This window comes from Astyanax mexicanus, chromosome 5, assembly GCF_023375975.1.
Source record: "Astyanax mexicanus isolate ESR-SI-001 chromosome 5, AstMex3_surface, whole genome shotgun sequence".
NCBI lineage: Eukaryota > Metazoa > Chordata > Actinopteri > Characiformes > Acestrorhamphidae > Astyanax > Astyanax mexicanus.
Window position 1 is genome coordinate 47,373,032 of NC_064412.1, and position 12,500 is coordinate 47,385,531.

General features: G+C 39.8%; 1 protein-coding gene across 1 annotated transcript in view; it reads right to left on the bottom strand.

The window, feature by feature from the left end:
• tprg1 (tumor protein p63 regulated 1) overlaps positions 1-12,500 on the bottom strand; it is a 53,097-nt gene that overhangs the window by 24,207 nt on the left and 16,390 nt on the right. The window contains exon 5 of the mRNA XM_007233624.4: positions 9,497-9,673. Coding sequence (XP_007233686.2) covers positions 9,497-9,673 — 177 coding nt within the window. The remainder of the gene's footprint in view (positions 1-9,496; positions 9,674-12,500) is intronic.

Below are 12,500 nucleotides of genomic sequence, written 5' to 3' on the forward strand. Positions count from 1 at the left end.
CTGTGCACCGTGCAAATTCACAGAAATAGACGCTAAATAAATAAATTAATTAATTAAAAGGGCACAGTCTCACATTATTTTGCCAAATCCTAGTCAAACTTCATATCTATGAGGGAGTGACTTTATTATGTGGGACGAAACACCTATTAAATTTTGAATTCCACTGGTTTATTTATTTCTTTAAACTAAAATAGTTTGTGAAATACAAACAAAGTAAACCAGAGACAAACTGTAGCTTATTTAGAATTAGTACATTTAGACTGAGGAGATCCTTTACCTTTGCCATCAGACATTTAAACTCCTTCCATCCGGGGCGGGGCAATGTTACAGACTTAAAGAGTTAAACCCAGTCACACTACACAGACATTTACTTATCCACACACATGCATGGATACTGTACATACTGTACATGTATGAAAGCACACCAGCTCACTCAAAACCAATGTCGTTTGCATCTTGCAATTTTTCTCTTTAGATTATTTATTCATTGTTTGATTGCACCATCTACTGCACTGTTCCACCAGCACTGATCTTATACACTTTGTATAGTTTGTATAGCTATTATGTCAATCCTGACTCTGTCAGACTGCCTGCTCTGGACTCTACTCAAAACTCCACTTCCCATCATGCACTCACACTGGAGTTCCCTGATCATGGATCATGTGATGCTGTGGCATTCCTGCTCCCAGAGTTTCTGATTTTTTCCACCTGTGGTATTTATACCACTTTGTTTGCTCTCCTGGTTGCTGAGAATTGAATCTAGTTGTCTAGATCTTCTACTTATGTGTTTCTTTTGTATTTCTGCCTTTTCTGTTGCCGACCCTTTTTGTACTACCAACTATTTTATTATTGCCTTGCCCAGTTTATTGTTTGTTTAGTTGCTGACCTATTTTTGTATTTTTGACTCCTTTTTTGCCTTCCCCTTTTGCTGTTTTGGATTTCCAGTGGATGGCACTGGCTTGATTCACTGCTCTCTCTGATATGTTGTTTATTCTCGCTACCCTATTGTTGTTGACCTTGCCCGTCCCTCATTATAATTGCAAGATTAACCCTTTTTTAATAAACTTTATGAAGTGTATCTGCGTGTGTCTACCCTGTGTATTTATCTTATTTTCACTGTTTAATGAAATGTGTTGTGATTTTATAAGAAATACTGTGTAAATAATATAATAATAATAAATGTCTGTTTTTATTCACAAATATATGTAGAAAACTAATAATAAGATAAAAAGTATACTATTGTAAAAAGTAGCAGTATTTAAAATTATTTTGTTAAGATGATATATTGTATCACTGTCAAATTGTCAAAGAGAACAGAACTGTACCACTGTAAATTTCAGGGGCAGTGTAGCCAATTGTTTAAGTGTAACCTTACCACTGTCATATAGACCTGATGATAAAGAAAATCTGTCAGAAAATAAACTTCAGTGAAGATTTTTACAACATTTACACTGATACGTACATTATCATCACTTATTCCACGTCACTGTGTTTGCCATTGTAGAAGTGTCCTTCTAATTGATGTATTGCATAACAATTATACCAATTTAAAGCATGGATAGAAGAATGTGGGCAGTGACTTTTGCATTTAAACAGACATAATAATTATCACACTTGAAGCAGCACTATCTTTTTAAAGAAGTAAAATTACAGCTTGAAACTCCCTGCAGCGCTGCACTGAGGTGTAATAGGAGGAATAGCGGTGCTCTTGTGTCTGTGCCGGAGCTCCTCTGAGCTCAAACCAGATCTGTAAGTTTTCCGAGGCGGCCGCGACCAACGCTCGCAAGGAACTGCGACCTGCTTTCCGACCTTTAGTTCTAACAGATCTTCAAGAACTACTGGTTCATTCTTTACAAACTAACATACAGACCGAATATGTCTGTGAAAGCTAGAAAACGAGAAAGAGAAACTAATCCACCTGAAACATTTATTACACTCTACAAATGTAGGTGGAGCCCACGAGCACAAAATCATAATCCTACCTAGTGGAGCTTTAAAGGGGGGAATTAATACGCCTTAAGGGGCTTCAAATCTCATTAGCTAAAGTCATCCACCCAGACACCCAACCCTGCCCAAAATCACTGTGATGCTCATTTCTATCTTACATCTCACCAAAAGTTTTTTTTTATACACTTCTGCCTGCATTGTTAAAATAGTAACAGTGCTTGTGAATATACAGTGGCAAAAAGTGAAAAAACATGTGCACCTTACAAATTTCTTTTGTTTTTGCACTTTTGTCATATCTACATTTTTCATATTATCAAACAAACTATAATATCAGACAAAGATAACCTAAGTAAATTATAAAAGCAATTTAATTTATTAAGGGGAAAAAAACCCTATCCAAACCAATTTAGCTCTTTGTAAAAAAAAGTATCTACGCCTAAGGATGTAGTACCAAAGACACACTGACACAGCCTTAACCAAGCTGCATGGTTGATCGCTTGCCTAATAATCACTAAAATAGGGCCTAAGTTCTCTAATCCAAATAGAAATGAATGAGATCTTATGGAGAAAACAAGTTGATTAGTATTTGAACACAAAATTAAAAACATCAACAATCAGAAAAATAAGAAAAAAAGAAAGAAGAAGAAAAAAATAATAATACTTATAACACTAACCAACCCTAGAATCACTGTTTAGAGGCCCTTGTAAAAAACTGTGTATTTAAGTATATTTTTGAAAGTATACTTATCTTGTAAATGTAGATACTTTTTTAAACTAAAATATGTACTTAAATACATACTAAATTTACTATTTTGAAACAACTTATGGCAACTTGCATATATTTCAGTTGTAATTAAGCTATATTTAAACATAACATAAAAGCATTAAATTGTGCTTTTGAGTGCATTTTTCATACAACTTCTGTGAACTTACATATGAGTAACTTAACATATGTGTTTTTTTTTAATATCATTGTTAATACACTACACTGAAGTATATTGTAAATGTACTACTTTGCGTATTGATGCACATATTGTGTACACCTTAATGCTACTAGAAAAAAAATACATTAAAGTGCACTTTAAGCTGTATTTAATGCCACTCCATATATTTTCGATCGACACCACGTATAATTTAAAGCATATTGCTTAAAACAACATTTTATGGAACTACAGAGAAAGTATATTTAATGCGTATTTTCAGAAAGTATATTCAATTTGAAAATGTACTTTTAGGATTCTTTACGTAATTTGAACATACTTTTAATGTTCTTAAGTACACTTCCTTTTCACAAGGTGGGACAAAGACAGTCATGTTATTATCACACTGCAATTACCATACTGTATATCTATCACTCAGGATAATGGGACAAAACCACAGCCTTTATTCTAACATATATCAGGTACCCAGCCTGAGAGAGGCCTGCTCTCACCCATATCTAATAATGAGCAGCCTGTATACTTAATACACATTCAACACATAAACCTGTGGATTTTCCTCCCAGAATCCTTCACAGTGTTCCTGCACATAAAAATGTGGTAAAAAGAGAGAGATAGAAGGAGAGAAAGGTAAAGAAAGGTAGAGCGAGGCGAGTGTGTTCCGAACCATTTTCCTACACTCAATTTGCTGGAATTGAATTGTTGGGGATAGAGCTGTTCTTTGAAACTCTCACAACACGCTCTCCTCAGCGAATAAAGGAGGCCGTGAGTGAAGTGCGGGTAACGGGGTAATTACCTCGTCTAGACGCTTCGAGAGAGAAGCACTTTTCCAAAACACATCCTCGACTCCCATCTGAAACACACTGCCTCGCCTTGCGTCGGCTCGCACAACAGCTGTGAGGAATAATGGGGGTGACTGTGAAGCACAATGCAGCATTAGCACAGGTTAACTGGAGTAGTTCCAGGGCTGCTAGAGGAACAGCTCTGAAGCTTTACAGTTAACCATTCGGCCACTGAGACACGACGGAGGCGCAACCTCAAATCAACCACAATACAACTAAATAAGCCGCGTTCTTTCACTTAGAGAGGTCAGAGCAGAGCAGGTCCACCAGGTCCAGCTTCAAATGAGTCATGGGGAAAAGATGAGTCATGGGGAAAGGATAAAGTGTCACAAATGGACTTACATCTTACTTTTCCGTTTCCTTTTATTTGACTGCAGACAGTATGAACCTCAGAATATTTCACATTTTATCTCCTCAACTTCATTTCATTTATTAACATGCAACACATCTGGGAATATACAATTTTGGAATAGTAAAACCAGGTCAGTCCATTACCCCCATACCCACTTCTACAACAGCCATGCATTTCTAGTGTGTGCAGCATGTGGTTTCGCATTGTCTTGTTGCATTACTGCACTTTAAAAAAGCATGGACTCACTCAAAAGGTTGAGACAGGTTATCATCAAGTATTAAACAATAGAAGAAGAAAAAGAAGTGGTGTTGTGAAGAAATCGGACTCCGCTTGGCGATGTGCAGGTGTGTCACGCAGCAGTTTGTATACAACAGATTATGCTGGTGATTACTGTATCTACTGTAACTGTAGATTAACGGGAATCAAAGACAGTACGATTCTGGCAGGGATGCAGATTTTAGCACCACATTTAGAAAAAGTCAACTTGCGGAATTAGCAGCAACCCACCACATTTTTAAATCATTTTTTGTGATCCATATCTGACATTTGTCTAAACAGTTCTCTAAACTGTGTAACTAATACGCATTGACTAAAGATCAATGCTTCACGTGAAGTTTCGTTTTATCCTTGCTGGAATCAACTAATGAACCATGAGAATACGTTCTAGCTTGCTGCAAAAATGACACGTTATTTAGCCATGGACATAAACCTTCAGCTTGTTTCCTTCCTTCACACTTTATTTAAACAGCCATGCTCTATGGCCATGTTGCATTTGCCATTTTCTTATAATTTTATTTCAAATGTTTATCCCATTTTCTCCCAATTTACACAGCCAATTATCCAATTACCCACTTATTAGGACTCCTCCTATCACTAGTGATGCTCCAACAGCACCAGGAGGATGAATACTAGCACATGCCTCCTCCGATGCATGAAATGCTACAAATATGTAGCATCACATCACGCTTGGAGGAAAGCACAGCGACTTGGTTCTGATACATTAGCTTACAGATGTCTTGTGCTGATTGACATCACCCTTTGGAGTGATGTGGGAATAGAGCCCCATCTACCAACCCAGAGAGAGCAAGGCCAGTTGTGCTCTCTCTGGGCTCCAGTAGCTGATGGCAAGCTGCATTAACAGGATTCAAACCTGCAATCTGCTGATCATAGTGGACTTTAGTCCGCTGGACCATTGGGAACCCTGCATTCACCATTTTCATTAGAAACACTAAGCAACAAGAGTTTTGTAATATTAATAGAACAGAGACTTTCATCCAAACATTTATAAACTGTTACCACTCTATCCCACTACTGAACCCCTCCCTCACAACTGTCATTCATTAAAAGTGGCATATAATATTATCTATTTGAGAGCAGATTTTGTCCACTTTTACCTGCTGTATTAACTCTAAATTTTGGCTCTACAGTGTAACAAACACACCAACCCTGTCTTGGACTTTGGGTCCGGACTATCAGGCAGGAAAACACCCTAATAAGCCACTCCCTCTAATACTGGGTCACGTTGGGTTAATCATTACACTCTATCTGAGTCAGTGTTTTAATAAAGCCATTCACAGCCCTCAGATAAAGCGAACGATTCGTCACACTTAATTTCCTTCCACAGCACTGCATGAATCAGTCCGGGTCACTTCAGGTCTGATACAGGGATTGGACTGAGGAATGTACGCATGTGTAGCACAGGGACAGCTCAGTTCATACATGCTGACACAGGCTGCACTCTGCTAGAGGCCGGGGAACAAAGAGGCACTCTGTTATCTTAAATATTCATGTGAAAGATGCTGTTTGATGGTTTAAAGAAATTAGGTGCAATGGAGGCTGCATCACTGCATTCAGAACTGTACCAGCTTTCCAGTGTCGCTAAGGGGAGCTAATGCTGCGTTCCATTTTAACTACAAACAAAAAGTTGAAATCCAACCACTCAGTAACACCTTATCAACCAACAACTGAACACAGCAACACCTTACCAACCACGTAATGACACCTTATCAACACACCTCTGAACCACAAAAACACCTTGCCAACCAAAAAAATTAACCATTGCAACTCCTTACCAACAAACAACTGGACCAAAGCAAAACCTTACCAACCAACAACTGAACCATAGAAACATCTTTCCAACCAACAAATGAACTATAGCAATACCTTACCAGCCAAAAACTGGACCACAGCCACAGTTTATCAACCAACAACTAGACCACAGCCACACCTTATCAACCACTTAGCGATACCTTACCAGCCAACAACAGGAGCACAGCAACACCATTCCCAACCAACGGCTGAACCACAGCAACACCTTACCAACCAACAACTGAACCACAGTAACACCTTACCAACCACATAGCCAACCAACCAACAACTGGACCACAGCCACACCTTATCAACCAACAACTAGACCACAGCCACACCTTATCAACCAACAACTGGACCACAGCCACACCTTATCAACCAACAACTAAACCACAGAAACACCTTGCCAACCAACAAATGAACAATGCAATACCTTGCCAACCAACAACTGTACCACAGCCACAGCTTATCAACTAACAACTAGACCACAGCCACACCTTATCAACCAACAACCGAACCACAGCAACACCTTACCAACCAACAACTGAACCACAGTAACACCTTACCAACCACCTAGCCAACCAACCAACAACTGGACCACAGCCACACCTTATCAACCACTTAATGACACCTTATCAACCAACAACTGGAACACAGCAACACCTTACCAACCAACATCTGAACCACAGTGACACCTTGCCAATTAACATCTAAACCACAGCAATGCCTTACCAACCAACAACTGGAGCACAGCAACACCTTACCAACCAATAGCTGAACCACAGTGACACCTCACCAACCACCTAGCCAACCAACCAACAACTGTACCACAGCCACACCTTATCAACCAACAACTAGACCACAGCCACACCTTATCACCCATTAAGTGAAACCTTATCAACCAACAACTGGAGCACAGCAACACCTTACCAACCAACAACTGAACCACAGCAACACCTTATCAACCAACAACTGAACCACAGCAACACCTTACCAATCAACAACTAAACCACAGCAACACCTTATCAACCAACGACTGAACCACAGCAACACAATACCTATCAACAACTAAACCACAGCAACAGCTTATCAACCAACAACTAAACTACAGCAACACCTTACCAACCAACATCTGAACCACAGCAACACCTTACCAATCAACATCTAAACCACAGCAACACCTTACCAACCAACAACTGAACCACAGCAACACCTTACCAATCAACATCTAAACCACAGCGACACCTTACCAACCAACAACTGGACCACACCCACACCTTATCAACCACCAACTAGACCACAGCAACACCTTACCAACCATTTAGCAACACCTTAGGAAAAACCCAATGACACATTAGCATAGATCTAGCAACATTTTAGCAACCAACAACTATACCACAACAGCACATTAGCAACCATGTATCAATGCTATGTCAATCAACAGATATACCATAGCAATACCCTAACAACCACCTCCAAACAACTTGTCAAACAACAGCAACACCATAAAGCACTGTAGTAGAAGTATATTACCAGAAATAAATGAGAACAGACAAAGTAGATAGAAATCTAGTATAAATATTTAATTTGTACTTAATTAATCTGCTTGTACTTGTAGTAGACTAATGTAATATTGTAATTTTTACCTTTTTTTATAAAGAAGGAAAGTAAAGGAGAAGAAGGAAGGAATGAAGAGAGAAAGGGAGAGAGAGAGAGACATGCTGTGGTTGGAGACTGGCTTTTCCTCCCCTTCAGCACTCTCTGCGCTGGTTTTGGTTGGCGTTTTATTTATAATTGAATGTAATGTGTGGAGATAAAGCTCCTCCAATACGGTCTGCCTCTCCTAAGCGCTTCACGCCGCGTTACGCTTTATTCATCACATTAGTTTTACTCGGGTTGGTGTCCCCTGAGCCAGCTTTAAAAGGTTCGGATGAAAGGCCTACATTAATTTCTGCCACTAATCACTTACACAAGAGCGTGGCTGCCGAGCCCTTCTGACAAACTGCGCCCATCCACCCTCCACCCGCCACCCGCTACCCTCCACTCGGCTTCATAAAAGCCTCGCTCACATCCAATTCACTTCCACATAATCCTCCTCCAGAAAACAGACAAGCAAATAAAAACCGAGGGCCCGCTGGTACCTTTACAATAGAGCTGGTAGGGGTGGCACTGCTGCTGAGTAAATAACACACATCATTCTCTTGTATATGTTTTAGTTCCACAATAAGGACAGATAAAAAAAAATAAAGTACCGTAAGCACAAAGATCAAATCTTGTGTTTGTGCAGAACTCAGAAAACCAGGCCAAGGTTAATCAGGGAGTCTACAGTGACTAACCACAGTCAATTAGCCATAAATCACCATTTTACCCTACTGTAAACTCTACCTGCAGCAGTCAGTTATCATAGACACTCATTTGGACACATTTCCTTAATCCATTTTATGCCAAAACCAATGAACAATAAACCTGTTGCCACACAGAACCTTTACTACAACTCATAACAACAGACTGTGATGGTTATTTACTGGATTCTGTTAGTAAACGCTTACAAAGAATTAACCAGTATAAATGCTTTTTTGTCATTTTGTTATTTTATTTCTGTAAAAATGCTGTTTTTCTTTGCTAATGTTATCGTTAATTTTTGTAAGGTGCTATTTTATTTCTGTAAATATGTTTTTTATAGTTCTGTAAAGGTGTTCTTTTATTTCTGTAAAATTGCTCTTTTTAGTTAGGTAAAATTGCTATTTTTTTCTTTAAGGTTTTTTATTTAGTTTGGTAAAATTTCTATTTAATTTTGGTAAAGTTGCTATTTTAGTTTTGTAAAGTTTCTATTTTAGTTCTGTAAGTATAGTATTTTATTTGCTGTTTTGCTGTTTGCTCTGTTGCTGTTTCATCTTTAAAGTTATCATTTTGCTTTATTATTTTATTATATATTATGTTACTATTTTACAGCTGTAGTTGTAAAACAAGTTGCTGTTTTGCTGTTTTATTTCTGTAAAGCTGCCATTTCTGCAAATTTGGCATTTTATATCTGTGAAGTATTTCAGTAAATATGTTGTTTTTTGCTGATTGCTTTGTTGCTGATTTCCTTCTGTAAATTTACCATTTTATTACTTCTGTAACATGAATGTTTTACTTGTTAAGTTGCTGTTTTTCTGTTCTGTTTTTGTTCTTCTTTAATTCTGTTGTTTGTTGGATGTGACTGTAAAGCCATTAGGAGCTCATGATGACACTGGTCAGACTTCCCTCAGAGCATCAGTGTATAATCTAGAGGAAGGTGTAATCTTAGACTGAGGAAGAGATGTATAGAGGCGCAGACTGGTACTCACTTGAGCAGAGAGCGAGGGGGGAAGGTGAAGACTCCGTGGGTAATTCGGTCCACGAAGTTGAGAGGAATTCTCTGGATCTGCTCACAGTTCAGCATGATAAAATCATACTTGCAGATCAGGAGTGAGTTCTCCGTTATCAATACCAACCTCTCCTTCTCATTATTCCAGTGATCAATCCTACAGAGAGAGAGAGAGAGAGAGAGAGAGAGAGAATATCTTTATTTTACCAATGTACGGCTTCTGAATATAATATTAAAAACACATATTAAAAACTGAGTGAGAACCTGGCTGGAATTGTCTGTGTAAACAGATAAAAAGAAAATTTGTCAGAAATCAAATCCACATTCAATTAATGAAACTCCAACCACATATCCTACAGCTCAGTACAGCATTTTTTAGCTAACAGGGCACATGGCAAATGTCATGGGACATGATACTAGTAACCTATGTCCCAAGACTTTTGGCATGCCAATGTCCACTAAAACTTGGACATATGTGGGTTGACTATTTGCTTTAAGTAATAATTCACCTTTATTGTAAAGAAGAACTCAGCTGATAGGATAACTAAATAATAATGAATAATTTAATACATAGCAATGCATATAAATTGAATTATGCAGAAATATTTTAAAGTCTATGTAGTTTTCTATTCATATGAAAGCTCATCCTCTCCTGTCTCACTGAGAAAAGCTGTAAATGCTGTGGGTCAGTGTTTATAGAACTCTCCCCGTCTCCAGCAGGAGTTAAAAGCAGGGCTGAGCTCAGAGTACTTAGAGTAGCAGCGTGGGTTCTGTTAGGCTCCTGTTGGGCCTGTCTGACTCTGGATCTACACACAGAGCCGCATATATTAGCCTGGCACCATAAACACTGGCCTATATTTACAGCATGCTGCCTGCCAGCCAACACACCCAGCTATTGTTTCAGCAAAACTCTGAAACAGAAAATGAAAAAAGGTAGTGCTGCATTCTAGTGGAGACATTACTGGGAATCCCCTGCTGTGTGTGGGTGAGCATTATCCTGCTGAAAAATGCTATCATTTGGTAGCCCTGCCATAAGAGAGAGCAATACATGTGTCTGCAGGATGTCCTTCACATATCACTGAGCTGTTAGTGTCCCTCGTATCACTACTAGGGGTGGCCAACTGTCAAATGCAATGCTCTAGATCAGTGTTTCTCAACCAGGGTGCCGCGGCACCCTGGGGTGCCGTCTGGCTTCATCGGGGGTGCCGTCAAAATATTGCGCCTCACGTGCATATTTCCTTTCCAGAGTCAGCTCGTGTCGGGGTGTGTCCCAATTCACAGGCAGCATACTCTGAAGGATGCGACCCACAGAGGCGGTGTATTACTGCGCAGCTGTGACGCAATCTGTCTTCGAATACAGCCTCTGAAGGATGCAGCCCCTAAATTGGGACACACTGTAAAGTTTTTGTCCCCCACGCGATGCACGCGCTATTTTATTTCATATTCCGCCAGCAACACCCCTCGTTCTCACCTGAAGTACTGCGCCAGCACCCCCCCCCCCTTCTTACCTGAAGTACTGCGCCAGCACCACCCCCAAATCCCCCCACCCCCCCATTCTCACCTGAAGTACTGCGCCAGCACCCCCCCCCCCCCCCCCCCCACCCCGGTAAACTGGGGTGCCGTGACATCTCGCATATATTTGAAGGGTGTCGTGATAGAAAAAAGGTTGAGAAACGCTGCTCTAGATCATGGGGCAGTGTGTTGCTGCACAGTAGAAGCATACATACTCTAACCCAACCATCATCAGATACCAAACAGAACCTGGATTCGTCTCCAAAGACAATACGGTTCCTGTCAGTATTAGTCTATGTTTCTTGATAATGACACCGCTCCAAACAAAGGCAATGGCAGCTGACTGATGGCTGATGAATTGCAAATAAAATTTCCAAACATCCATCCATACTCTTCTCAGTCCAGTGATGCTCCCTCTCTTAATGTCATGAGTGTATCGTAGTACAGTCAACGATCTCTCACCAAAAGGTACACTACCCTGAAGTAGCCTTTTTATAGGACAGCAAGGAAATCACTGCTTAAGACCCACTATTTAAGCAGATCACACCTGCAATCATTTACATATCTGCCTGAGATAAAGGGCCCTATTTTACACCATGCACATTGCTATCTTACACCCCACCAAGAGTCTATTTCCACGCCTTGTGTCTGTGTCGTTTAGCGTAGATGGGTGTGGTGGTCTGGAAGGTGGTGGTTGCTATATTGCCAATAGAACTAAGCAACACAGGTGCGTAGACAGGCGTCAATAGTCACACTTTTATTGGTATCTTGGCAACCCTCTTACACCGCTGCCTGTTACACACACAAGAACACACAGTAGTCAAAAGTCCAACTTTAACATTAACAATAAAAAGAATAGAGAATAAAAAAAACACTGCTGTTACCGTAAAGAATAAGTAAATTAGCGCAAGACATACTTTTCTCATCATTACGATAGCAAAGACTCACTGACACGCCCTGAATCAATCAGAATTTGCATCTTGAAGAGCATGAGCAAATGGTAAATTTGAACAGTTTCAAGCTCTTAGGCGTTGTGCTTAATTGCAAACAGACTAATTACATCTTTAGCTGCATTAATATAAATCAGTGAAATCTGTATGATAACAGGTAAACGCTTAAACAAGACTGCAGTGTAGATAGACTACATTCTTAGAAATTAGGAAAGAGCTGGAGTCTTAGGCGTATGGCGAACGTTCCCGGGGCCTGTAAAGCGTCGCTTGAGGAGTTTGCGTACGCGTCTGTGTAATTCCGCAGTTGTGGGTGGCATATTTTTGTGGAGCGGAGCGGATTTTGAGCGAGTTATTTTGAGGTAAGACAAAAGAGCAAAAGCCTCTCAATTATGTACATACTCTAAAAGCTTCAAAATTTCAAGAATTGCCTTTGGCAAAAACCTCATCAAATATGAATGCCTGCATCTTCAGGTCCCAAACGCTCCACCGACACCGGGAAGAAAGACGAGTTCAGAAAGCGAA